The sequence below is a fragment of the Lagopus leucura genome, unplaced genomic scaffold (genome assembly GCF_019238085.1).
Source record: "Lagopus leucura isolate 7727_CA_CO unplaced genomic scaffold, USGS_WTPT01 Super-Scaffold_1, whole genome shotgun sequence".
In the NCBI taxonomy this organism is placed as follows: domain Eukaryota; kingdom Metazoa; phylum Chordata; class Aves; order Galliformes; family Phasianidae; genus Lagopus; species Lagopus leucura.
In genome coordinates, this window is record NW_024962250.1 from 36,523,248 (window position 1) to 36,550,851 (window position 27,604).

Below are 27,604 nucleotides of genomic sequence, written 5' to 3' on the forward strand. Positions count from 1 at the left end.
CAGTTTTTTTCCAGCCATTCTCGCTCTTTCATCCCACTATAATCTACCTTGTTACCAGTCATCGGGGTTCAAATTTTCGTAGAATCATTAAGATTAGAAAAGACCACTAAGATAATCAAGTCTGACCCCAGCCCATCCCCACCATGCTTGCTGACCATGTCTCTCAGTGCTGTACCGTCATGTTTCTTGAACACCTCCAGGAACAGTGACTCCACCACTTCCCTGGGCCCAGCTATTTCTGTAAACCCCTTGGCTTCAACTAGCTAGACACCAGCCAGTTATATGAGAAGCTTTGGATGGAAATACTTAGAAATCCATGGGATTTGCATAGGTTCCGCTCTACTGCATATGCACCGAATCTTGGTGAATCCAAAATTGAATGAGTCACCCAAAAATAAAAAAAAAATTGTTTAACTGAATCTTGAATTTCGATCAGATCTTTCTAATGGCAAAACAAACATTAAATAATAGCTGAGTGGTTAGTTTTAGAGCCTGGGACCTGTGGTGTGTGTGCACTCAAGCTTTTTCTTGGTGGTGATGGGATCTTAGTAAACACAGTTCCTACAAGGTTGGTGACAGTAACCCCAAGTCTTTTCAGTAACAAAAGACAACTGCCTTCTTTGTTAAATACAGTGCTGCTAAAAAATGCCCAAGAAGTTTGTCCTGGTGGAGAGGCTGTTTTTCCTTAAATCAGTGCTCCATGTCAGAGCTGTGCTCTCAACACACGTCTGTTCCTCAAAGGTCCCTTCACTTCCATGCCTTCCAAGGTCAAGCTTCAACGCGAGATTTGAAGATGTTAAATGTCATCAAACAGTGGGGCAGTTTGTTAAGCACGCTCAGAATCTAAGACAATTGTCTTTTTCTGCCCTTGCTGCACAAGCTTAAAAATGTAAAGAAATTCCAGCAACTTGCTAGCAAATTTAGTATTATCTGGCCTGCTCTTCTGATACAGCGACTTCTGCATATGTGCCCAGTGTTCCCTGCCTATCACATGGGTTATATTTTCTGTTCTTTGCCATTGCAGCTTTTATTAAGTGTTTCTTGGGCTGAGTCCCGCTGAGTCAATGGAAAAGTACTGCTGCTGCACTGGAAGCAGGAACTGGCTGTAGGGTTCTTTCTAGTCTGAACTTGACACTGGCTGTAATTCACGACATATGCAGCAAGATGGGTAATAACAGTCCAGTGACAAGTGTTACCTTTTATTCTGACGAGGTAAATTAGTATATGTGTATGCGTGCCTATCTCCTCTGTGTTCTGTTGTGCTCTGCTTTCAGAGTTCCTTCTTTAGGACTCTAGTGATGCTTTGCACAGAAGATTTGAGAGTTGTAACTTTCAGTAGGAAAAGAAATGCTAAGCTTTGTCAGATGTTTGAACCAGTGTTTGAGGTCAGCCAGATTAGAGGAAAATGCTCGTTGAGAGGTCTGCCCTGTTAATGAATTGTAGCACTTTTGCACTCGTTAGATATCAGCCCAATATAGGCTGGCACTCCTGTGGCTATCTAGGGAGCATATGGCTAATGTGATCCAGCACCACATGACAACCAAGATCAGGACACTGGAACTCTCAGATCACCAGGGCTGAGTTCTCCCTTGCTTTGAAGGCGAGATCACGGGCTGCACGTAGAGATGAGTGAAGATGTTTGCTGCTAATCCTGTTGGCTGGGATGTGTTGGCATCACCCCAGGTGAGAGAGTTTTTGCTTATCTCACATGTGGATGAGGAAAGTAGGCCTAAAAGAAGAAAAAGTTCTGCAGAAAGAAGCCTTCAGAAGTACTAAGTGCTGGGGAAAGTGAATACTTATTTTCAGTTTGGAAAAAGGGATTCTGAGCTGTAGGCTGTGCACAGACATGTGCATCCTGCATCTGGTATACTGCAGAGACTCCATCTACTGAGATTGAACTTTGCAGAACATGAAAACCAGCCAATGCTTCCACTGTATAGCACATAGGAAAATGGCTCTGTTGTACCCGGCTTTACATCTTTAATACAAAAAGACTGCATTGTACTTTCCAGGCACGGCCTGAATGCAAATTCATAAATATGGTTTATATGGCTGCTTTGCTTCCACAAGCTTTTTCTTACAGTCCCTACTTACTAAAATGTTAAGTCCTTCATTGAAATTCCACCTCCAGAAGAACAACCCTCAATCAGCTGTCCCTGGGAAAACAGAGCAAGCTATGACAGCAGAAGCATTGTGATGAGCTTCCCCTGTGCTCCCTTGGCATTTACTGAAAATTTTCCATTATTTTGGATAAGGGGTCAGTGCTCCTCTGGAATCTCATTTGTGCTTTTGATTCTCTATTATCTATCAAAACATAGCATCATTTAAAACAAGCACCAGAATCAGAAACCAGCCTTTGGATAACTTGGGAAGAGCCTGTTTTAATAATATTTTTTCCAATGATTCTGTGACTCAGGTAGCAATGAGCTGCCATACCCGTCTGACCCTGTACATTTAGATATAAATTGTTTTTTACAAGATCAAAGACCTGCACGTTTTTTTCATGTTCCATCTTGCGAAGGCATAAATATCTGTTATATTTTGTCCTAAACATGGAAAAACAGAATCTGCTGTAAAGTGTGCCATGGATGTGACTATCCTTGTGTTTTGTTAGTGTCCTCACTGGGACTGATTTTGATCTAGAATTACTATCCTGTATTTCCCTTTTTCTTTTTTTTAAAAAAGATGTATTTTAAGGTGTCTCTCTATATGCACACAGTGACATCCAAGGACTTTCAGACAGACTTTTCAAACTTGCAGCTCTTGGTTCTCCTGTTCAATAGCACCCTTAACAGCACCTTGACATGCTTGTTGTCATTGCTGCTCTGACCTCAGTAATGAAGATCACTGACTCAAGCTGACTTTAATCCCTTCTCTGGCTGATTGCATCCCTCTCAGTTTGAAGAGATCCACCTCCTCTAGGTTTGATTTTGACAGAATTGCTTCCAGTTCCCATACTTAGAAGCAGATATCTTACAGTGATATCTTACAGTTGTACAATTGATAACAAAGATGAGGAGAGAGGAAGAAAATATGAAGACAGAAGGGGAGGAGGCAGACAGTGCAGCAGACAATGCGGGCTATTACCTAGCTTAATCAAACAGCTGCTTTTGGTAGCTAGGAGGTTACAGCAGATGTTTTACAAAGGCAGAATGTGTGTTTCAGTGTACAATTATATGCTTACAATGTAGTGATATGGATAATTATCACCATTTCAAAAATAAAAATCCTTCTTTATTATTTTTCTTTTTATTTTGTTTTACAGCTATTTTGTGGTCATGAAGTACTGTCCTGCACCAGATCCTGATGCACTTACTGACTGTGAACATGACTGCAGACCCAGGACAGCCAAGTGCTAGCCCATACAACTGAGGTTGTCATGATCTGGCCCCATCGTCTCTTTCAGTGAGTGGCAATCTCTCCTCTGATCCATGTGGACATTTTGTGAAGTCCTTAATTTCAAGCCTTGCAGCTTGCACATGTGTGCCTGTCAGCCACCAGGGACTAGTAAGATTCCAGTGAGAACTGGCACTTTTGATTTTCCTTGCCTTGCACTGGGAGATATATGAGAGTTTGTTTATGTGAGATTTGGGAGAACAAAGGCAAATTAAATCCCACCCTTCCAATAAGATATATATTTTTTCAACCTTGAAGTAAATTTTCTATGTCTGTGTGTTTTGGCTTTTAAACTCAATAGCCTGCAGGCATTCACCACGTCAGCGAAGAAATGGAAAGCTCATTATTACACTATTAGAAGGTTTAAGACTGAAAACCAGAGTCTATAACAACAGCGAATAGGATATCAAAGACATGTCCCTCTGCTTGATCCTTCCATGGAACTAGAGCTGGACCGATGCTGTGAAGGGTGTTTTGTTGTGCCTGCACACTCCCCAACCATTTCAGAATGTTGAGGTGTAATGGCTTCTTTTATTATTTAAATAATACTGTTTCATATTCTTATTTGGCCAGATCAGAAGAATCAAATCAGATAATAGCATGAGTTCTGGAGGCAAAGGAGTGCTATGAACGAGAATTCACTCCCTTTGCATTATTCATCTGAGCACTGCATCTGTGACACCAGTATGCCATGAGTTTCACAGGGCAGCTACCTCAGCACTATAACTGCCACACAGATCTCTCTATGCATTTTACTGGAAAAAAAAAAAAAAAGGCAAAAAAAAGGCATTGTAAATTTTGTCAGTTGGAGGTCATTTAGGCTATTGTGTGTATATGGCACTTGGATAAAAGGTTGCCTTCTTCTGCCCTGGGCTTCCTATTCTGATTCTCATTGGTCCCTTTGGACCATTATCCTGCTGATCTCCATCATATTTTTTCCACTAAATCCCCACCTGTGACGCTTGCACTACTTGAACTTTTTCCCTACAGGCAGTATTTTCTGAACACTCTTATTTTATTTTTTGTGACTTTTGGGGACATTTCCCATTTCCAGCATATCTTTCAGGACAGTGCACTGAGCTGACTTGATGCAGAGCGATACAAATCCCACACGCTTGTACAGGACATGTTTCCACTCCTATGCCCCACTGTTTTAATCCTGCAGGATCCTTCCCCATGCTGAGGCAAGGGAAGGACCCTGCTGTGTGCAACTTCATTTTGCACCCATGTGAGCATTGTGCTTGCTCTGAGGTATGCAGGTTGCAGTCAGATGGGGACTGCTATTTTGGGGTAGGTATCGCCACCAAAAGCAAAATGAATCTGTCACAAAACCACTTCTACATCAGCAGCAATTTTAAGCCTTCATCTGCACATCTTTCCTAGGAATGAAGTTTCCTATATTCTGCACTGTTCATTCCCTAAGGGGAAAAATATCTGCTTGGAGCAGGTCCACAGGGGATTCAAAAATTTCCCTGAGGAATGCATCCCTGAGCCAAAAGCATCAGGTGCAGCTGATCACAGTCAGCCTGGGGCTGCTGAGGAGCTGGGAAGGTTGATGTGGGTTTTGGGCTAGAAGCTATAAGCAGGCAGTCTGGAGGCTGATAGTGCTGTCCAACCTGTACTCTTTTCTTGGATATGTGATTTTTGCCAAGGCTTGCAGAGGGTGCTCAGGGGGCTGTGCTGGTTAAGTGGAAACCACAGGTAACAAATCTCAGTTGCAGAAGGGAAGTGTATTGTTGAGTGGGGCCTGGATGTATGGGAACCTCCAACATTTTATAGCATTTCTGTCTGCTTCAGATGAATATACTGATACTGACCTTTAAAAGGCGAAAGAGAGCCAAGCTGGCTGGCTTTGCTTGCAGAGTTCTGCTGTTGCGTCTTGGTAGTCACAAGTGCAAAACACAATTGGTGCTTAGGACCAGTGATAAAACCCAAGGGAATGGCACGAAGCAAGCTGTGATGAGGGGACTGAGATTGGATATCAGGAAAAGGTTCTTCACTAGAGGGAGGTGGACATGGCACAGGTACCCCAGGCCAAGGGGCACAGCTCTGGGCTGCCAGAGTTCACGAAGTGTATGGATAATGCTCTCAGACAGAGGGTTTGGGTGGTTCTGTGTGGAGCCATAGGTTGGACTCAATGATCTTCAGGAGTCCCTTCCAACTTGGGTCATTTTATGATTCTTTGAACTTTGATTTTTGAGACATGGCAGTCGCATATAAAAATTCTTTGGTCCTGGTGAGAGAGGCTGTGATTCAGGGTGTTATCTCCCCACAGTTTGTTTCTAATGCTGTGATGTTTATTAGGAATTTCCAGGTGCCCTCTTGAGGCTTCCAATTGAGTTCTACTGGGTCCCATGACACTAACTGGTGTCTGAGCTTACACAGAAAACACAATGCTGGAATTTTAAGAATGAGACTTGCTGATACCAAATAGTACAGAGACTTTACATCATCTGTTAATGCCAGAAATTAATTTGATTTTCATTTCCACACTGGAAGACGGTTATATCTAAACCTTCAGCCCAGCCTACCCTTGATGAGCAAGCCCTGGTTCACACAGAGCCAAAGTGGGAAGATGATCATTTCCACTCTCTGTAGGCTTGGGTTGTCTGTAATGAGACCTGATGAGGCACAAGAACAACATCATTTCATCTGTGTCTGAGTGCTTCGGCACAGACACAACACTGAATTGATGACAAAAGTGTGTGGCAGCAGTTACTGCCATGAGGGTTGTTTTGGGAGAAAACACAAAAAAAATCATTTAACTCCCTTCCTCACTGCTGTAAGTTAATCGGAACATGCTTTATTCCCAACACAATTATAAATTTAAAAATGAGTACAGCTGAAAAGAGGGACTGGATGGTGCACAGCACAGGCTGGAGCGGAGTTAACAAAAAGCTGCCTTTTAAATCTTATGCCTACATTCTGTTTCTCTCTGGAACAAAATACGATACTTCCAGCCTACAATATGAAGTGAGTCATAATATTGCCATTCTGCTCCCAGCATAATTGAGCATACCTATGGTATGAAGTGGGAGAAATATTTGGCCAAGAAGAAAGCTCCAGAATTTTATGTACTGTCAAGACGTGCTTAATAAATAGAGAGTATTATTTTCATATTGCGTAATTCAGACTTTCCTCATTCTGGGGTTGTTTCAGCAAAACATGCAAGTGTGTGCTTATCTTTAATTAGTGTTTAAGCCAAGATGGCTGTTAGCATACTTATGGGAAGGGACTTTTCAAAGGGCTGGGCTTCTATACATGCATGGAGGCAATCATGTGCTTGCACCTGCATCGGGGCTAAAGGAACTCTTGCAGGTAGATGTGGAGGGTGGGTGTTAGTGGCAAAAAGCACATATATTTGCCATGATATGTGGTCATTTATCCTGTGCTGCTGCTGTTTTCATAAGGACAGACTTCAGCGTCTCTGCTATCACCCATGTGAGCATGGACTCAGCTGGAAAAGCTTTAGGGCAGGGTATGAAGCCCTCATCCTGACAATGACAATGAGCACATTGCCTTCAGCAGGCCAGATTTCATTCCCTGCATGTGAAGAGACTCTGAGACAGAGAGGAGTAATCATGTTGTATGTGGCTGGTTGTGAAATATTTTGGCAAAGGAAACAGGGCTTGATCTTGAACTCTTCCAGGTGAAAAATACAGTCAGGAGTGATGTGAACACAAAAAGGCAAGTGAGGCAGCTTGTGGGTGAAGCTTTGGTCTATGACACCAATGATTTGGCCTCGATTCCTGCCCTCAGCTGTGTGACTTTCCTCATGCCAGTGTTTCCCTTCAAATTAAATGGGAGCATTGAAAAAAATTTGCTTTTAAATGAAGCTGGATGAACTCTCATATATCACTGTGGTCATACAAGAGACAATCCATGGGTTGAACTTAATGTTTATTTAGTATAGCTCACTCCTCTATATTAACTGCAGTTATTATTATTAACTGCTGTGATGCCTGCTGTCCACAGGGCTTTCATGATCAAGAATATATGAAATAACAGTTGTTCATTTTATTTTTAAGCATTCAATAGCGTGCAGTGAGTTGTTTAACATTAGGCAGTGTGTGCGTTATGATGCTGTGCTCTCATATGAAGTGTGTTTTTTGACCAAACAGCCCAAAAATCTCTCTTGCCCTTTGTGATGAGAGCTCACAGAATCAGAGCACCAATGAACATTTGAACCCTCCAGAGTGTGAAGTAATAATGGCCAGCTGGTGTCAGTGAGCAAATGGATAAGATATGAGGATTAAATCTGATTTATACCACGCCACTGAGAACCTCTAAAAGACTGGTTTGGATTGGTTTTCAGAGGATTTCAGAACAATCTCTGCCCTTTCTAAAAAGCAACATTCCTCTGTTCTTTTTTCTAAAAAGCAGGATCTTTGGACTTCCAGTTTAAGAATAAATTCTGGAAAACAGATGGATCTACTGCTGCTGAGATCCTCTGGTCGAATTAAGAAGAGAAAACCAATAGGACATATATGCCTATATATAACTTGAAATTCCTTTCCTCCTGTTAAAACGATAAATTGTTATTGCTGTGCTCATGGGCAGCCTGCATGCTCCGAGCAGACTCGTTGTTGAACAGAGAGATTGGTAAAGTCAGATGTTTCCCAGGAAATGATGGTCAGTGATGGACTGGTACTCAGGAAGCCAACGATAATGTGATCTGGGTATGGAAAAAACGTTTGTCTTCTTGCAAACATAGGAAAACAGTGAAGACAAATTATTTTTTATAATTTTCAGTGAAGAAAAATTAATAATCATAATTAATTATGATTGTTATCATAAGCTTATGATTCCCTTTGTAATTCTTTAACAAATTAGAACAATAATTTGAAGAATATCAGAGGAGTATCCTTTGGAGCAGCTCACATCAGCCAGTGTTCCTTCTAACAAATTGGCTTTCCTCCACAATAATGTTTCTTCAGAGTTTTTTTCCAGCCCTGTTCCTTTGGATGTATTGATTTCCCATAGGCTTGCATCTTCCTACAGTAAGATTTTTTTTGTGTTTGAAGTTGGCTACATGTCTGGGAAATACACACCCTTATGTTCCAAGAGGGCAGAAGGAGGTATTTCTAGAAATAGCAAAATGACAAACAAATAGTGAGAAATTTTGGTCTTGGCCACCTTACTATAAACTCAGCCCATAGGTCTTTTTTCAGAACTGAGGTTTCCCATCTGTCAATGGGTGGATATAAACTCCAGCGGATGTTGAAGAGACATCTGGAGTGTATCCATTGCACTTCCAGTGTCAGTGAGCATCACCCAGTTACCATATATTTTTTGCTGACCTAGGGGAATTTGTGGTCTTCCCTCCAAATGGGTAATGGCAAAAATTCTGATGTGTCTAACATCCTCTTCTGTGGCTATTAGGAGTCTCTGATACTGAGACCCCTGCTTAGTGCTGGTCCTCCCACAGCCAAGCTTAATGAGTGTCTTTTATAAGCTAATGGTTTGGGTGCTGAGGGATGAGCTCTCTGCTGTGCTGCAGAGGAGACCCTGATGTCAGTGACGGTGCCATTAGCAATGGGGGAACCAGAAAACTTCAGCTTTCAACGAAGCTGAATAAGTGGATTTGAACCACACTGGAACAAAAATGAGGACAGGAGATTTTCCAAGGAACCCAATGTGCTTCTTTTCAAAACTTAGCAACAGGATTTGAATGGGCTCTCAAGTTCTACATGGTGCCTTCAAAAACTCCAGCATAAGTTTTAAGGAAGAGAAAGAGAAGATTTTCCATCCTCCCACATTCCAAAGCACCCAAACAAGGAGGAAAGTCTTCCAGGCAGTCACATTTTTTCTACACCAGAAATGACTCCATTGTACAAAGCGAATGCCAAGGCCCAGGTTTGTTCTGGTCTTTGCACGTATTTTTCAAATCAGTGTTTATTTTGCCTGATCTGCCCTGACTTTCTGGTTCCTGTTTCTGTTGTCTCCCATTGTTGTTGGTGAACTTTGGCCCTTACCGGGATTATGGTGGAGTTGCCTTTGTTTGAGGAGGTACATGGGAGATTTTTCAATGCTGTTGTGCTGTGAGAAAAGGAGGGGCAGCACTTTTGGCTTTTCCATCCCATTCAACCCCTCTTATCTCCTCCTGCCTCTCCTCTGGCCTGTATTTCATCAGCAGCCATCCTGGCACTTGTGGTTGCCCCTTGCCCACTCTCCTATATTGAGGTGTGGAGCTGCCATGACCCTGCCCCATGCCAAATGCCATGTGTGTTCCCCTGCTGACCAATCTCCTTCTCTTCTGTACCCACTATTAAAATAGATGGAGGAAAATTAAGCTCATTTGCTACCACCTATAATTAGCAGGGGTTACATCTCTGAGATGGTGAATGGCTTTAGGACTGTTGCCTTTGTTTAGCAGTGTGCATCAGTGCAAATGATATGGAGGAAAATTCCATAAAGCAGAAACTACAGACACTCTTTAACTGCTTCTGTAAATTAATATAACAAAGCGAGCCAAGAAAAAAGTTCCCAATTGTGACTTCTTTGTAATCTGATAAGTCTTTGACAAAAATGCATTTGGCCATTATTATTATATGAACATTTCCTTGCATCTCCTGCAAATATATAAGGTGAAAATAGATAGTTGTTCTTGAGAAAATATCTATTGTGTGTCATGAATCCCTTCATTCTTATTTCCTTGAAGCTTAGGAGTTTGCACAGAAATGCATTAAGGAAATTGTCTACTTCTTTCATTTATTTTATTGATCTAATTACTGGCCTTATGTTATATGCAATACATTCATTCACTTCAAAGGTTTCCTGACTTAGATGTGCTTGTACCCAGCTCTGTGAGTCTTCCAAAACCAGATGAAGCCAGCACTTTGTGTGAGTATATCTAATCTTAAAAAGGATTTCTTCAGGATCTATTATTTCCTCTCTATTCAGTATCAAAATATGTTTAGCACAATTTCATCATACTGAATATCATCAGACAAAAAAAAAAAAAAAAAGCTACATATGATGGCAATAGACATAAATATTTACAACTAGTAAAAACTCTGTCTAATTTTAGGTACCCACACCCACCACACTCACAGGGGAATGAAGCCAGCCTCTTTCAGATATGCTTTCAGCTCTCTTAAGGAAACAAATTCATTTGGACTCTTGGTAATGCCCTCTCATTGCTTCTAATGGCTCTATTTCTATTCTTACCTAGCAGTTGGAACATGTAAATAAGGGCTATCCATATAGGTAAGCTAACTTGTAAGCTTCGGCTAACTTGTTTCTTCTGGAAATCAAACTTAATGTGGTCTTATTAGTTACAGCATGGATTTACTAGACAGTGATGTGATAACAAAAGTCATCAAAGGAGAGAAGAAAAGAACCAAACATCTCTATAAGTAGCATGTCCCAAAGGAGAGAAGAAAAAATCCAAACAACAAGTAGCATGTCCCAGAAAGATTAAAGACACAATGATAGATACTTAATTCTGTTTTCTCTTTTCCAAAGCACTTGACTTGTACTGTCATTCTGTTTGCCAGGGCTTGCAAGGATTGCCAACCTCTTCCTGCAACCACTGCATCTCTTCATATTGAGGAAGTGTAAAACCACACCTGAGCTTGTACTGTTTGAGGCATTTTCCTTGGAATGTTTTTCTTCGTTATGCAGACTTTTCATTTAGAGGAAGTGGGAGGAAATCTGCCTTTAAAAAATAATGGCTACAATACAATTACTGTAAAATGAATAATAAAAGTAACCAACTAGTACTGGCCAGGGGGATGATAATTCAACTTTGCGACAACTTCTGAGGTTTTACAATTTGTTTTCATTTTACAATGGAATGAAAACAAGACCTTCACATATTATGTATTCAATTTAGGTCTTTCTTGCTGCATTGTCAGGAATAACCAGGGTGCCCTGGACCTCAAGAATTTGTCCTTCCAAGTATTTAAAAAATGCTTCAACACTGATGAATCAGCATATTCTCCTGGTGGGATAGTTCATTGTAAATGCTTTGGCCCGAACTTTGCTAACCCTAGAAGTTCAAAATGATGTCTTATGCCCTAAAACATATTACTTACAAATAACTTCTTTTGTTTTTTATGCATTATTTCCAGACTGTCTTCTCTAAACCTTTTCCCTTCATCCTCTATGGATGTACATCCATTTTCCACACTTATCCAGTTCTTTTCTCCTATTTTCTTCAGCTTTTCTTGTTTCTCATGCAGCTTCAGCACTTTTGACCTTCCGTAGCTTATGCTCAAGAAGCAGTGCTAAGATGATGTTTCACGGTATGCTGTAGCAGAGGTTGGCTAGGAAAGAGGTGGCTGCTGGATGGACTCTACAACAGATAGTGGTCACTGCACGGCAGTCCCACAACCATCCTGCAAATCCCTGTCTGTCTGCTCTTTGGTTTTAATTCTTCTCAGATGGCATTTTCCATCAGGCAGAGCTGACATCCGTGAGAAGGCAGAAACATCTGCTCCCATGCCCTGGCCGGCTGCCGCCCTCACCAGCTCAGCAGCACTTTAGGAAACCAGAAGAGCCACACGGTAATAATTATCACTAAGTGCTTGTGGGGCAGCTGCTATGCATGCAATGCCTGTGGTTTGGGTTTGGACCCAGCTGGCTCATAGATGGCTCTGCAGGACCTACACCTAGTGCTGGCCAGCCCCATGCTCTGTGCTGCACACTTTGGAAAATGAAATTGTCTTTCTTTTTTCTAATGCTTCAGGTGGGAAGACCCTATTCTTCGAGGAGAAAACAAGCAGTGTGGAAAATAGGGAGGAAATGCATCAATGCATTTTGAAAGATGGAAACAACAGCAGAAAGGAGAGCAAGAGGTGGAGTGACTTAACATCGCGCAAAGTACAAGGTGCTTCTGTAGATGTCTTTGTACGAATTGTTTCATGACCTATCATGAATCACCCAGGGACAAGATTCCCTTGTGTTCTCAGGAATTTCCACCCTACTGGGTGTAGTCTCAAAACACCATTTTCCTTGCAAAATTGTCTCACTCATTTTTCAGTCTTTTCTATTCATACATTTAAATAGGAAGCAGGGGGAAAGAAACTCAGTTGGGAGCAACATGTGGAGACAACACAAGTTATTCCTGTTTCACCATTTTCTTGGCATTGATTTCCTCTGTCAAACAATACTTCAAATTTGGGACTTCTGTGTTCGTACTCCCCGTTGCTTCTTACTTCCTTGGAAGCATCAGGAAGGACTTATGGTATTGCTACAGCAGCTCTTACAGGAAAAGAAATGAATTGAGAAACACACTTCAAATAATGGAAGAATGAATTATTTCACCATTTTAGCCATTTCCCAGGAGGGAGAGTAGAGGGAGAAAATGCATTTAACACTCTAAAATATTAAAATAACAGGAACCACATCAACTTCACCCCTCTGGACTTCAACCAAACTGACTGATTTAGGTAAATTCCCGGTAGATCCAAGTGGCAAACTCCATCAGAGAATATTTCTAAGCATGGCAAGGGAATTTCTCTATACTAATGATATTATGAACTGAATCAGCTAATTTGGAGTTCTTTGGACTTAGGCCTGGTTTCTGGCAGAGGAGCAGAATATTTTTGAAATATGAACTCCCCCTTCAGTATAGAGACCGATCCTGTTTTCGTGGACAGTATTCATGGAAAATCACTTTCTTGAAGCTGTATTTGAAATGTATTTTTTAATGAGAGATATTATTCCCTTGAACTTCTGGAATAGGCTTTAAATATTCACAGCAGTAACTAACAGGCAATGAGACGAAGGGGACTGTACTTGATTTCTGAGATTTACTGGTTACATATACAGAACAAAGCAAAGCAGCACACTTTCTAAATATTTAAATACAGCATACAAATACCATCCTGATTTTGTTCATGTTCTCACTGAAAATTTTAATGGCAGTTTTGCAGAAAGCAAAATACAGGCTACACTGAAAAGAAATTACAAGCAATTCTATAGCATCCTTTGTGTTTTGACATAGCAGTGAAGGTGTTTGGTAGTTCTAGCTAACTAAAAAGATGCAATTACAAAATACCTGTTTGTGTAGGTGCAAGATCTTGAACCCTCATTGAAGTCGGTGTGCTCAAATGGAGCCATCTGGGAAGTGGGATCATGCAACCCAACCTGTCAATATCAGCATTACTGTTTGATTTGAGTGGAAAACGTGGAGCCAAGTAGGTTGCCCAGGGAGGTGGTAGAGACTCCGTCCCTGAAGTTTTTCAAGAAACATGTAGATGTCACCTTGACTGTCATGGTTTAGTAGTATGGTTGTGATGTGTTAATGGCTGGACTAGATGATCATAGTGGTCTTTCCAACCTTAATGATCCTATGATTCTAAGCCAGAGGGCTTCACTTACTTCTACAAGCCATTTCTTGAGCAAAAAAATAGTCTCAGGAAGTGTATCTTAATAGAGAGATTTTGTTCCACAGCTGAATTTCCCCAGTGGAAATGCCTCACCTTTTAAATGAAAAATCAGGTCTTTGTGTTTCTGCTGCTTGTTGCCACTGTAGTTCTGCTTATAAGAAGCATCTCAAGTAACTGGCCCCAAAAGTCAGGAAAGGACCTCAACTCTGTGCCTAATTATTGGAGAAAAGCACCCTGAGGTAAACCAGCCTGTCCTGAAACAGAACTGGGGAGACTGCTCAGAAACAGAAAACGTCTGAGTTGGGAAGGGTTTAGCCTTTGAGGACAGAGCTGCTCAGAACAGCTGGATGGCTGCCCGCTCTGGAACTGGAGCATGGGACAGTTTATAAACTTAAAGCAAATTTTCCAACCTTATGGGATTTTCCTTATGGTCTGTTCTCAGTGGAGCAGCATTATTATTGTAAATAGATGCTCTTTTTGTCCCATCTCCCAAGGGAGAAAAAATAATGTTATGTTTGAAAATGTATGTTTTTCCCACTCAGTACTGAAGCAGTTCCTTTCCATAAAGTCTGCAGAAACTGAGCTTTAGCAGATACTGTTAATATCGTTACTTCAAAGTTCTGTCTAAATGCCTTTGCCAAGGAGTCTTTAATAAAAGACGTGGCCTCTGTCCTCTTAGAATTGCAGGGGTTGGAAACTCATTCTTGTGAGTCATCTCGGGCGTCCTCCTGCAATGTGACAGGGCCTTTCTGTCCAGCCCCTCTGCTTTTAACTCTTTCAGATGCCTAACTGCTGGCTCCTGTCTCATCACGGGGATTGCTGTTTCTATCATAGACTTGTACACTGTCCCAAGCCAGGAGCAAGGATGCAGCACTGTGGTGCTCTTCCCCGTCCTGCTCCCAAACCACCCCTGTCCTGACTGTGCCTCCTGTGCCACTCTATGGGAATATTTTTACAGCTGCCTCCCTCTCTCCTTTGGGAGTTTTCTTTTTTTTCCTCTTTTTTTTTTTTTTCCCCTAGTGCTTCTCCTGTCAGTGAATGAGTTTTCCAGGCTTCTCTTCCCTTGAGACTGGTCAGCACTTTAAATATTTATGGAATCATTGCTGTGCCACTAACTGAGGTAGAAAGGTAACCCTGGGGCAATCACATTGCTGAATTTTTGGTGCACTGGACTCACAGTAAGTTTGAGAAATTGCGCCAACTGTAACGTGGTCCCTCATGGTTCTCATGTCTTCTTTCCTGGGATAAGCACTTTGTGGCTGTAGGGTTAGCTGAAGGCACCACTTGGTGCCACATCCGCTGCAGAGTGCAGATGGTCCTGTCTCATATGGTGACTCTCTTTGCCCTTGGTGAAATCTGTTTAAGAGGAGGTTATTGCTCGTGGTCACAAACTTACGAGTATGTGTTCTACAGAGCAAGTATTCAGGAAAAGCCATCACTGCATAATGAGATCTGCATCCTTCTCAGCCAAATGTGATAGCAGCCACAGAGCTGGACAGTATTATCAGATCCTCCTTCATGCTATGCTCACCTGGCTGTGTCTCTGAGACTGTAGAGACATGATGGATAGTGCTTGGGATTGCAATGAAGTGCAGTGATTCACTCAGTATTGGGAGAGGTTTCCAGTCCACCTGGGTACATGGGAAAGTCACTGGCTGATTAATAGTGCATGAGCATTTTAGCATATGTAGAATTTGCACGTAAAGTTGTATTCAGCCAAGGCTGCTGGTAGCATGGCTTGTCTTGGGTGAAAGGCCTCTGAGTGTGAATAACAAATAACTGTGCACTAAATTCACTTTTTAAAAATTGAATATTTTAACTATTAGAAATTATTTTAAACCCTATTTTTCCAGAACTTATTTTGGGAAAAAGGCAAAGTGAATGGCCCTAAAAAGATACAGTCTGGAGCTCATCCTCATCTCAGTGACAAATTGTGAAGTCACGATTTATAAATCTTTAATTCCTCAGTATCTTATTCAGTAACTGGAAGACCCATATGTTGGCATACAAGAATTCTGATGTCTGTCCTGAGGATGGTGAGTTATCACTCTAAAAAGCAGACTAGAAATATAATAACTTGGATTTTTTCATTGCAAAGATAAATAATAATTTGACGGGAGATGTCATTATTGTTTAATGGCTTTGTCTGAACAGAACAATTGAAGGAAATATGTTTGCTCTTCCTCATCCCTTGCCATTTCCATGATGTCATTGGGCTTGGCCCTAGCAACTGGAAAGTTAGAACAGAGGAAAGGACTACCTGCAGAGCAAAATGTACACAACAATGTATGGTAGCAATGACGAGCATCGCTGGCACTAAGATCTATCTCAAGGTTTATGAAGAGAAGAGAAAATAAGATGGAAACTAAAGGCATTTTGAGTTGGCTTAATCAGTAGGTAAACCATTTTAACTGTGACTCATTTACTAAAACACTGCCATGTCCTGCAGAAATGAAGAGGTTTGTACTTGTCTAGGAATTTTGATTGTGTAGACATTCTTACTACGTTTTTGGTGGGTTTTTTCCCCTTCATGTGGAGTATCTGCTGTTGAAAGCATGTGCTTGGCTGTCCATGGGTGCCTGCTATGGCACCACCTTTATGTGGTTTTGACCCCTGGGGAACATAGTTGACCACATGTACTGAATAAACTATTGCTTTCAACATAGTGGCAATGATGTTTAGTTCAAGCTGCAGAGATCTCCTTCAAGAGCCAGAGGTCAGTTTCAGTTCTGTTTTCCTCAGCTAATGTCACCTCCTGCAATATTACGCCCATAGGAAGACTGTTTTGGAGAAGAGGCTCACTTTTTCATCACTTCTACTGTTTACCCTTTTTCTGCCTCAGCCACCTCAGAACACATTTTGGTCTCGTCCTGACCACTAAGAGAGGCTCTTTTGTCAGCTCACTTTTATTACTGCTTGCAGAAGGCTTATTTTTCAATTATGGTAGCACTTGGTCTCCTCACATCAGGTTCAACCTCCCATTTTGCAAATCTTATTCAAATTTTCCTCCAGTAACTTTCATATGTTGATAAATTCCTGGGATTAATCACACTCCATACATTTTTTTTTTTACATCATTTGACTTTCTCATCTTTCAAATGCATTTCCAGTTGTGGTTGCCCCCTAGCAATGCATTCATTCTACACCTGGACCATCAGGACACACTCAAAGGGTCTAACATACCACCTGGGATTCTTTGTGTTTCCTATTGCCCTTGGAATACCACAGATCTAATATGAAATGTTAGCTGAATGGGGAAGATGAAATTTGAGCTGTATTTCCATTGTAGTTTGCTTATTCTCTATGTCTAGCTTTCAGGCTGTAAACATTGTGCATGATGCAGCGTTGTCCCCTGCTGTGCTTAACCCATGAGGATATGCATTGACTGCTCATTTAAGGTGAGGAACTGAGGGGCTGTAGCAGCTTCTGGGCTTGGAGTTCAGTCCTGGGTGATAAACACAATGCATGCTGGTATGGGAGGGATTGGCATACAGCTTTTTGATGTCTCTTTGCAGCATAAGGTTTTTGCAAGCATGAAATCAAAATTATAATAGCAACAGTACAAGAGGAAGTTGAATGACAGCCAGAAGGAAAGGTAAAAAGCAACTCAGGTGCTGCGTGCTCCTTCTGAGCTGTGTTTCAGTAGTGCTTGGGGACAATGGAAACTTTGTCACTGCTGCAGAAACAATCTACCCTCAGTAAATAAGACCATGGAGCATGCACACACCTCTGTGTCCATGGGCTTCAAGTGGGACTGTGCAAGCACAGGACAATACAGGGATGTGTGTGAGGAAGAGGGATATAAGCGTTAGTAATTTAGGCTCTTCACATCCTTCAGAAGGAAAAGGTCTTGAGATGGGTTGGTGTTTGGACTAGATGATCTTAAAGATCTTTTTCAACCTTAATGATTCTATGATTTCCAACCGCTATGACTCTATGATTCTATTCCTGAGTGTGTATATGGTGCCTGCTTCTTTTGAGTGTGGGATGGTTCAGGTAAAAGGCTCCTCTTTGGTATACAAAGACTATCTAGACTTCCTAGCTGTGAAAAAAACTGATGATTATTGAACCTCCTCTAGCTTGTGTGGTACAGGACTTAAACCTTCTGTGGAAAGGTTAAGAATTAGTGGTTCTGTGAAACTTATCTTTCCAAAAAGGCAGCCACAAAAATCTTTGAATTGCACTGGTGGCTTTCTGTTGAGTTGAACCTTGAACGTGTTATTGAGACCTTTGGTTTATTCTGGATAACAGAGAAGATTGGCAGAAAAATCCTTTCAGCTGCTGTGAGGCAAAATGAACAAATCTGTTCTGTGGCTGTGAGTCAAGAGACCTAAATCTTAAAAGAGTCAGCGCTTTCCTGTCTCAAGGTTAATGTTCAAATCTGTTTGATCAAAACTGGATGAACATTAAAAGGAAAAAAAAACCCTGCAAACATCCCTGGAAATAAACATCACAGCTCTCCCTTAGTGCTATTTATAGCTCCTTCAGTTTAATGACCCCAAGCAACACATGAAACATCTAATGTGCTACCAAAACTGTTTATAGGAGACAACCGTCTCAAGAACGTGGTAGTGTGAAGACTCCCACAGCAGCACTGTGCAGAAATTGCAAAGCTCCTGGGATAGCCTCTTCCTGTCTTAATTATGCTGTCTAATAAAGTTTTGACAGAGGAAAAAAGAAGTAGTATGATATTTAGGTCATTACTGACACATCATGCCAAACAAACTGGTTGAAATCAGTGTGCCCATGCAAAAGATCAGTAATCACTTAAAAATGACAGGCATGTCAAGTGTGGACAGATGAGCTGCTGTTCCTGCAGCTGGAGGAGTTTCATAGAGACATAGAACCATTAAGCTGGAAAAGAATGCTGAGATGGTCTAATCCAACACAACCCTTCCCACCATGCCTACTGACCATGTCCCTCAGTGCCACATCTCCGTGGTTCTTGAGCACCTCCAGGGATGGTGACTCCACCACCACTCTGAGAAGCCTTTGACAGTTTCTCATCACTCCTTCTGGGAATAAGTTTGTCCTAATATCTGACCTGGGGTATTCAGTCTCTGTGATATCTGTCCAGTCTCAGTGGGTGGTTCGTCTCCCATGGAGGTGAAGCTGCTCAGTGAGCACTCCAGCCCACTTCACTGCTCAATCAACCACATTGGCTTGAATCATCACTAAAGAACAAAGCATCTGTCTCCTAATGGTAATTAATAATTGTTTTCTTCTATATTGCTTTCAATTTACAGAGCTTCTGTCATGGTTGAACTATTCTGTATGTTATTCATTAGCTGATCATATGTCACTGCTAATTTTTTTCAAATGGATTCACTATTTATAAACGTTCTGCAGTTTGTGCAGACACATGAGGAGAAGGAGGGAATTCTTTATGCCGTACACATTGTTTTCAGTCTAGGTGTTTGCAGCTCTCCCTTGGACAGACTGACCTCTCTCTTGTTCACCAAGGATACACCATCAGTTACTAAAGCTATTTGCATGGCATCCATTTGTGTACAGTCCCTAAACCAAATGGTTTGAGACTCACCACCTCTTCTCCTTAGACAACCATCTAATGAGTCCATTCACTTCTGGCTGTACAGTGGGTTGAGTTAGTCATACGAATAGGTACTGCTCCCTAGTTGATGGAGACTTTTCATGTAGGAAAAAAATAAATGAACTTTTGAGTACAAATTTTGGGGCGAATAAATTTCATGCTAAAAATTATTGGCTGTTGTAGAGTTCAGAAATGTCAAACAAGATGTTCAGCGGCTGCCTGGCTTAAAAAAACAAGACACATCTCCCTTCTGCCTTTCACAGAGCAGTTGCATTACTTTTGGTACTATTAAACCAGCTTGGCTAGTAGTTGAATTGAATTTTTGTTGGTACAACCTCAGCCCCAATTAAACATTTATAACTTCTCATAGTTAGATGTGATACAAGTCACCCTGGCTGAGACCTCTGCTTACAGAAAATCAACATTTGATGTTGGAAAGACAGAATGGAAGCGCCATATTAAAGCATGTCCTCACTATCCAAACAAACCCTATTGTTACAGATGCGGCCAGTAATATCCTGTTTGTCACTGGGGTTACACTTTGGTTCTCCTGCCCTAGAAATAACCACTCTGTGGCAGAACCCTTTCAGTACGGGACTTGGGTTTTCACCAAAGGTAAGGAAACCTCAGTGTTCTGGCATCCAGCTAAGCGTCTTCAGAATGTCTTGAGAAGTAAACAGACTCGTAAACTTCCCTATGTTCAACAGAAGAGCCCAGTTTTGTATCCAAATAACAATTTTGCCTTCCCCATCTGTCTGGCATTACCTCAGACTCTGCTCTGTATCCATCTCATCCCAGCCCTGGCAACAGGCCTCGAACAAATTCATTTTTGTGGACTGTGGGTGAAATCTGTGGCCGAATATTATTAGTGTGGAGCTAATAACTGGTTTGGACTTCTGTACAGAGCAGCTGCACAGCAAAACACCAGTAGGCTCTCATCCCAGGCATTGCCACGTTCAAGCTGCGTGCATCCTCAAGGACACCCCGTTGTTACACTTATCTGCACCATAAAAACCTACCCCAGGCCTACAGCTATAAGGATGCAGTGGAACTTGGCAAATAGATGCAGTTGGTGCTGCGGGGCCATGAACAGTTAACGCCTTGGCCACGACCACGGTGCATCTGGAGCTTTTCCCAATTCTGGGCTGGATAGCATCGCTGTCTCCCCCCAGCTGCCAGAGTTGCGGCAGTGAGAAACTGCTCTGAGATCACAATTGGAATCCTCAATTTTTAATGCTTCCCCCCACCACTATTTTTTTCCATTAGAGAGGAGGAAATTGGTAAATGCCCTGGGACTCACAACCAAGCTGTGACCTGGAGAGGCAAATGGAAGTACTTGCTGCTGGTAATAATGGGCTGGGTGAAAAAACTTCATTGGGAAGCACAACTCTGCAGAAACCTGCAGCAGTTAATTGCTTTTGAGCAGATTCAGCACAGGCCATCTGAAACAAATAGTTTCAGCTGTAACAAATGGTTTCAGCTCATTTGGGGGTAAAATGATTGGGTTTTGACAGGGGCAGATAAAGTAGTGTGGTAGGGTAAATTTAAAGGGGATTTTCCAGCATCTCAGTTATTCTCCAGGATAAGTCAATGTCCAAAACCTTTCTGTGCACCATGGTGATATCACTACATCCCTATCACCTCTGTGCCACCTCTCCTTATGACCATGGGCTGCAAAGTGCTTTGCAGTGGAAAGGTCCATAGCCACAAAGGATTCCAACAACTGTGAGCTCAGGTAATTTTGCCCCAGGTGAGTACTTCCCCCTCTCAATGCCTACAGTATATTAAAGTATTTTAATAGGTTATATTATATCTTATGCCACATAATGTCTTTTATACGTTCATTAAGGTTGGAAAGATAGCTAAGATCATCTAGTCCAACCATCAACCTGTGTCTGCAACTGCATGTTATATTAGTGGATTTGTGTCTGTGTGTGTTTTTAAAGGCACTCTGCTCTGGAAGTCATTTCCACTGCTCAGTTTTTTGTACTGCTTTGTAGTGAAATGGGATTTCTCAAAAAATGTAAAATTTCAGTTTTGTTCATTGCGCATTTTGGCCACTGGCTCTGGGCAGGGTTTGTCTCAGAATAGTATGTTAATAAGCAGAGCTATTTTTTCTCTTATCTTTCTGAACTTTGCTATCAAGAACTTTTTTTAGCTTATGTTTAAGTGCTATCACAGTTTAGAAGGCAAATAAGAGCAGCTGGAGATCTTTTAGAGGTCTAAATCTTCAAAGCCTGAAACTGTAACCGAATTCTACCCTAAGGAAAGTGACACTCTCCATCTGCCTGTCTTTCTCTCAGCAACTTCTGAACCCACTGGTAATTTCTACCATTTCTGACAGAGAGGAGACAAAATCAAGTTATGTTCTGGCAAGTTACTGGTTAGGGACATGCCTGGTGCCCCCACTCTGGCTGGCATCATTACCTGGATATGCACACTCATACCAAAGCCACCCAACCTACAGGTCAATGGCTGGGGCCAGCTGCCACATGGGTATCTCCACATGCAGAGGAATTTACAGGTCTTGGCAGACTGCAGAGGGTGCTGGGAGTGATGTACTACTGTATGGCAAAGCCTTAAGGGACAAACAGATCTCTGTGTATCATGGGAAAGTATGTGGGTGATATCACATTGTGGGACATAAATCTGTGCAATCTTGCCTACGGCTTTTCCCTTGTGGAAGTGCTCATTTTCACCATGAAGTGTTCTTCCCTATACCACCTCTGGGTAAAGACTTTTTCTAGAATGGTTCTTTGATCTGTCTGGAGGGAATAATAGAGAAAGGAGGGCATTGCTTGCATTAGAAGTGACACTGCCCACTCTTGTGGAGAAAAAGATCTTCACATTTCCACGGATCAGATTCTGCAATTACACAGCTTTCTTGTTTGGCCAGTTCATCTGCTAAACCTGACACAGAGCCAGAATGAAAACAGAGATTTTCCCATTACAGAACACCAAATCTATGATAAGCCACGCCATGAAAATTCAGTTTTTAAGGAGGTGGAGAGAGAATGAAGGAAACTCCAGCTGCTGCTGCACAAAAAGCCCTGAGTTTCACAGCGTTAAAATCTGTTCTTGGAGGGGATCTTAAAAACAACTATAAGCCAAAAGAGCAGGGAGATTAGACGAACAGCAAGATCTAGGATAGGGAAACTTAAGCAGTAGTTTGAGCAACAGTTTTAGGCTGTCACACCATCTGGGTGGTAACTTTGGACACAGCTGGGTAAAGTAATTGCTCAGGATAGAGGCCTGTGAATGTGGTACTTCATCTGTGGGTCTGTTTTGCACGGTGATGCAGTGAACGTCATCTATGATCTTTGTTAGATCCATATATTTTTTTTTTTTCCTAAATGAAAAATTCCTTCTCTATAAAGCACGCAAACCAATCACCCCTCCTGCTTCCTTCACCTCCAAGTTATAGCATAAAATTCTATTTATAGATGGAACAACAAATGTCTCTGAAAGGAGAATTACATTTTGACAGCACTCAGAGATGCACTACTTTTCTTAGAGATTATTCCCTAAATAGGATATAAATGCTATAACTTCTACACCTTTTGCCATGAAGCAATAAGAGTATATGTAGTACTTTGGGGCATGGTTTAGTGGTTGATATTGGTGGTAGGTGCACGGTTGGACTATAGATGAGTTAGTGGTCTCTTCCAACCTTAATGATTCTATGATTTTAATGTATATGCACATAAATATAATTGTCACCATTTGCAGCCTTCAAAGTTCAGAACTTCAGGATTTTTGTAAAAAACAAAAAAAAAAAAAAAAACAAAAAAACCAAAAACAAAAACAAACAAAACAAACAAAAAAGAAAACAACCAAACAAACCAAGCATCTGAGTATAACCTGACAGAGGCTGAATTCTGTTTGCCCTGGGTTGCTTATTTACTAAAAATCAGAAGCAAGCAAGTTCTCTGCATAAATCCTGTATTGCCCCAATTGTATGAACTGCCATCTAAAGCCCTCTGGCCACCATCCAGGTCTGAATCACACTCCTGTAAGAGCAGTAACCCATGCATTGCCTTCAAACCATCCTCTCCCATCCTTGATCCTCCTTCACTTCCCACCTGGCTCTCGATTAAATATGTTTAAAGCCCTCCCTTACCTGCATAGTGGTCAAACACAGTGGGCACGTACTCCTCAGGGAAGGCATCGTTGGCGTAGCTCATCAGCAAACAGGTTTTCCCAACAGCCCCGTCCCCAACCACCACGCATTTTAACATCTTCTTGGTGCTGTTGCTGCTCCCATCAGTGCAGTTGTCACCTTCTGCCTTGCAGCTCATCCTTGCGTCTGCTGCCTCTGCTCCTGCTGCTCCCGGGGCTTCCAAGTGCACATGAAGGAGAAATGAAGTGCGATTGTATGGACTTTTCCTGAGTTTGGAGTAGTTGGGGAAGGGGAGGAGGGGGGGGGGGGAAATCTCAAACTCAGGAAATCATACTAATGTTTCCAGGCTGTCACAGCTGCTTCTAACAATTACCAGAGCAGTCCAGAGAATCATTGAGGTGAATAGATTAAATTCACAGAGAGGAGTATCGTGAAAAAGCGATCTGTCCTTTCTTGTCCGTCCGAGTCAGGAAATCCTCATCCTGCCCCACAGTTCTCTGTATTTATTGCAACTTAAAAAATATCAGCAGCCTGCGGCTTGGATTCGTGTCTGCCTTCCTCCCGCCTGGCCGCAGGAATCGGGGATTCCTGTTAAATCCACTCCATTTTCCATCTCATTTCTAACATGGAGGAGAGCCTGGAGGTTTTTAATGGAGTTTTTCCTTTCTTTCTCCAGCTTGCTGTGTGTCAGGAAATCATGGGTTTCCTGCTGAATTCCATATTAGGATCAGTGGGCTTGTGAAGGGCTGCAAACAATGGGAGCTCTGTGTGTATTTGTACTTTGGAGGAACTCTGCCAGGACGTGGAGAAAGAATAACACTAGAGGTCTCTCTGCAGACCGAAGTTTTTAGGCTTCCTGCTCCATCCCGTGCCCGGGTTGCTCTCAGGGCTGCTCTCAGGGCTGCTGGCACTGATTTGGACAGGGAGGATTTCAGAGAGGCGTTGGGATTGTGGGGGGCATGGTGGTATTGGGAGCCCTGTGCTACCGCAGCGGTGTCCTGGGCATGATCCCCACTGATCCCATATTGGTATTTTCTTACAAGTGGGAGACAGGAGGGGATGTGGGAAGGAAGGCGGGAGGTACAACAAGTAGGGAGAGTTTAATGTGAATTTGCTCTGTGTCTATAGCTCTTTAAAAAAAACAAACAAACAAACAAAAAAAAGACAACCAAAAAAACCCCCACAAAACCAACAAAACTTGGTTTGTAATAACTAATCACTGATTTTTCAAGTCTCTGACTTAAACACTCAGAATGTACCCCTTGCATTCCCCCGTATGAGCCCCCCCCCCCCCAAAAAAAAAGGAAAAAGCATTTTTTATCCCTAGTATAATTGTGTAAGCAAAGAGAAAGGAAAAAAAAAAAGAGAAATTACAAGTTGTGTGTATATATTTATGTAAAATTCCCATAGCAGTATGTGGAAAAACAGCTTTGAGCAGCATGATCCCTGCCCCCTCATCTAAGTTTTGTTCTGGCCTCTCACGTGCCCCCTAGCTTCTCTTAATTTAAATATATAGCAGTCCATACGTGGGCAAGATGGAAGGCCAAACTCCCTGCTATTTCCACAAGAAAGATTTTGCATTTTCCAGTAGAAATGAGCCAGACAGACATCAACGCAAACCCCAGCCCAGCAGCTCAGCACATCCTGCTGGCTGCGTTTCCCTTCCACAAGCTTAAAAAGCTTTGAAAGTGGGAAACAACCCCCGCTGGGTTTCTAGGCGAAGCTCATCAGCCCTAAAGGCTTCTCCTGCCTTGCTCGTGAAGTGCTCAAAAGCTCACACAGCCTCTGGACCATGCACACCTGGAAATGTAAAGACCAACGTAACCTAAATAATGAATCTCCTTAGCCCCACATCTGCCTGCTGCCAGAGCTCTGCAGGGACCCAGCCCCATGATGGAACAGGCCCTCAGCACCTTCCCTAGAGGTGGTCAGTGGATGAAAAAGGTGAATAAGGTTGAACAAGATTTGTCTTTTTACTCAGCCTTCTCTTACCAGGCATATTGGTCATTCAGTAATTTATGCAGTGTGTCCTATGGTCATTATCTTCTCCCTGCCATTCTCTGTTGACAACAGGGATCACACGCACTGTTACAGGTTATCACTGCAAGCTTTCCCTCAGGAGTTCAAGTGGCATCCTTTTAACTTCAAAACTACAGTCAATAGCCAAAGTTTACCCGACAAAACTTGTGAGCTCTGGGCACCCAAAGCTGTTCTCCAAGCAGTTACTCTGGGTGGAGCATCTCCCGCTGGGGGAGAATCGGGAGTTACAGGGTGTCAGTTTTGAAGCTTGTAATTGTAGCTGGGGGAGAATCCAAGTTTGTGGCTATTCAGGTGTCACGTGGTCTTTGCTACCAACCCACTGATCTTTTGGGTAAGTTTGCCAGATCCATGAACACGCACGTGCTGTTGCAAGGTAATTGCAAAGCTTGAGGCAGCAAGAAATTCCAATAATTCATGGTTCAGCTCCCAATTGCCTCCATCAGACAGAAACAGCTATCTCATAGGCATAATTTATCTGCAAGCTTTTCTAGCATCAAATGTATTTCTAGTTAAGGCAAGCCTTAATGCAAGTTAGTCCAGATTTAAGCTTACAACAGAATCCCCATATCCCATTCCTCTGAGGCAGGGCTGTGTCGCTTTGACCACAAAGTTAGGCAGTCTCAGCAGGACTGTGTTCACTTCCTTTTGTTTTTGCAAGAACTTAATGAAATTTCTTTGCAGATTTTCTGGAGGTTTGAGAACAAGTCTTACGGGGAGCGACTGATGAAAGTGGGACTGTTCAGTCTGGAGAATAGGAGGCCCAAGGGAGATCTTATTGCTTTCTACAACTCCCTAAAAGGAGGTTGTAGTGAGGTCTTCTCCCAGGTAACTAGTGACAGGACAAAAGGTCATGGCTTTAAGTTGTGTCAGGGGAGGTTCGAGTTGGATATCAGGAAAAAAATTCTTAGAAAGTAGCAAGGTATTGGAACAGACTGCACAGGGCAGGGAAGTGGTAGAGTCACTGTCCCTGGAGGTGTTCAAGAGAAGGGCAGATGTCAAACTGAGTGCAGTGATTTGGTGGTGTGGTAGTGATGGGTTGATGGTTGGACTAGATGATCTTAGTGGTCTTTCCAACCTTATTGATTCTATGATAATGGAAGCGTAGTCACTCATTAGATTCTACTTAATGGCTTTCTTTGAAAAGGCTGACAAGATGAGTTTATTTTGAGGGTGACGAACACTGACATCTTGCTCATATAGCTGTCAAATTCAGAGCTACAATTTCCACCTTAGCTATATAGATAATATGTACAGCTCCAGTGGAAATATGATAATGCTATAAGAAAAAGAGCTGTATCTGGACTAAAAGCCTGTGTTTTCTTCAACCTCTTTATTTTATCTTCGTCTGGCATCATTCAGATCAGTTGGACCAAAATATTTTAAGAGCATGTTTTGTGGCAATAGCATACAATCACCTTGGTTTATACTTTTCACTCAAGAGGCTGAGGAAACATTAACCCTTCTGCAACCTGGGGTTGTGTCTTTTACTACCAAAGCTGGCACTGACTTTGCTGTATGAATTAATGACCCAATCCTTTTGTCTAGAAGTCTAACAAAGTTTGAGGTTACTTTGCTGTGTTTTACAAAATACTTTCTGATTAAGCTGACCCTTCCATACCTACACTGAAAGTTTTAGCTGGACTAAAAATGCTTCGGCGTATCAGAGCTGCCTGCAGCAGCATGGAATTCACAGAATTATTGGTTAGCAAAGCTCACATTCGCTGATTTAATCTGGGTCCAGGGCTTATTTGCTCTTTCTGTAATCAAGTGAGAAAGTGTCAGATGTTCTCACAAGATCTCAGTTTTTCTCAACTCTCAAATCCAATAAGAGCTTGCTGGTTTCAAGCCATGAAGTTTGGAAAGACGTGCCTAAAGTAAAAAAGTGAACCAAACGAGTTGAAATGGTTGGAAAGCTTGTTGAAACGTGTGGTTCTCAGGTATCAAACCTATTTTTCTTCCCACTCATTTTACAAGCTTCTAGCCAAGACTATAATGGCCAGAAGCCTCTAAAGGAGGCCATAATAGAGACAGGCAGACATTATTAGCACTGTGGATTGAAGCTGTCACCTGAGGCACTTCCTAGCAAAGATTCTCAAGCCAAGAGCTCTGCTCCAGATGAAGTGCTTCTGACTTTTTGTTAATTAACAAATTAGCTGGGAG

General features: G+C 42.1%; 1 protein-coding gene and 2 long non-coding RNA genes across 5 annotated transcripts in view; 2 read left to right on the forward strand and 1 right to left on the reverse strand.

Moving 5' to 3' along the window:
- RHOJ (ras homolog family member J) overlaps positions 1-24,178 on the reverse strand; it is a 51,026-nt gene extending 26,848 nt beyond the window's left edge. The window contains exon 1 of the mRNA XM_042863329.1: positions 23,405-24,178. Coding sequence (XP_042719263.1) covers positions 23,405-23,582 — 178 coding nt within the window. The 5' untranslated portion in view covers positions 23,583-24,178. The remainder of the gene's footprint in view (positions 1-23,404) is intronic.
- On the forward strand, positions 1,530-14,414 carry LOC122175584. Of its 3 annotated transcripts, XR_006177448.1 has the most exons (4): positions 1,530-1,683; positions 3,266-3,405; positions 11,801-11,906; positions 12,089-14,414. It is a non-coding gene; the product is annotated as an uncharacterized LOC122175584 (long non-coding RNA). The 3 variants fall into 3 exon arrangements; XR_006177445.1 differs by lacking the exon at positions 11,801-11,906 and having other exon boundaries at positions 3,266-3,912; XR_006177450.1 differs by lacking the exon at positions 11,801-11,906 and having other exon boundaries at positions 1,535-1,683.
- Positions 15,590-16,398, forward strand: LOC122175594. Its single transcript, XR_006177451.1, has 2 exons — positions 15,590-15,769; positions 15,888-16,398. It is a non-coding gene; the product is annotated as an uncharacterized LOC122175594 (long non-coding RNA).
- Positions 24,179-27,604: the final 3,426 nt, after the last annotated feature.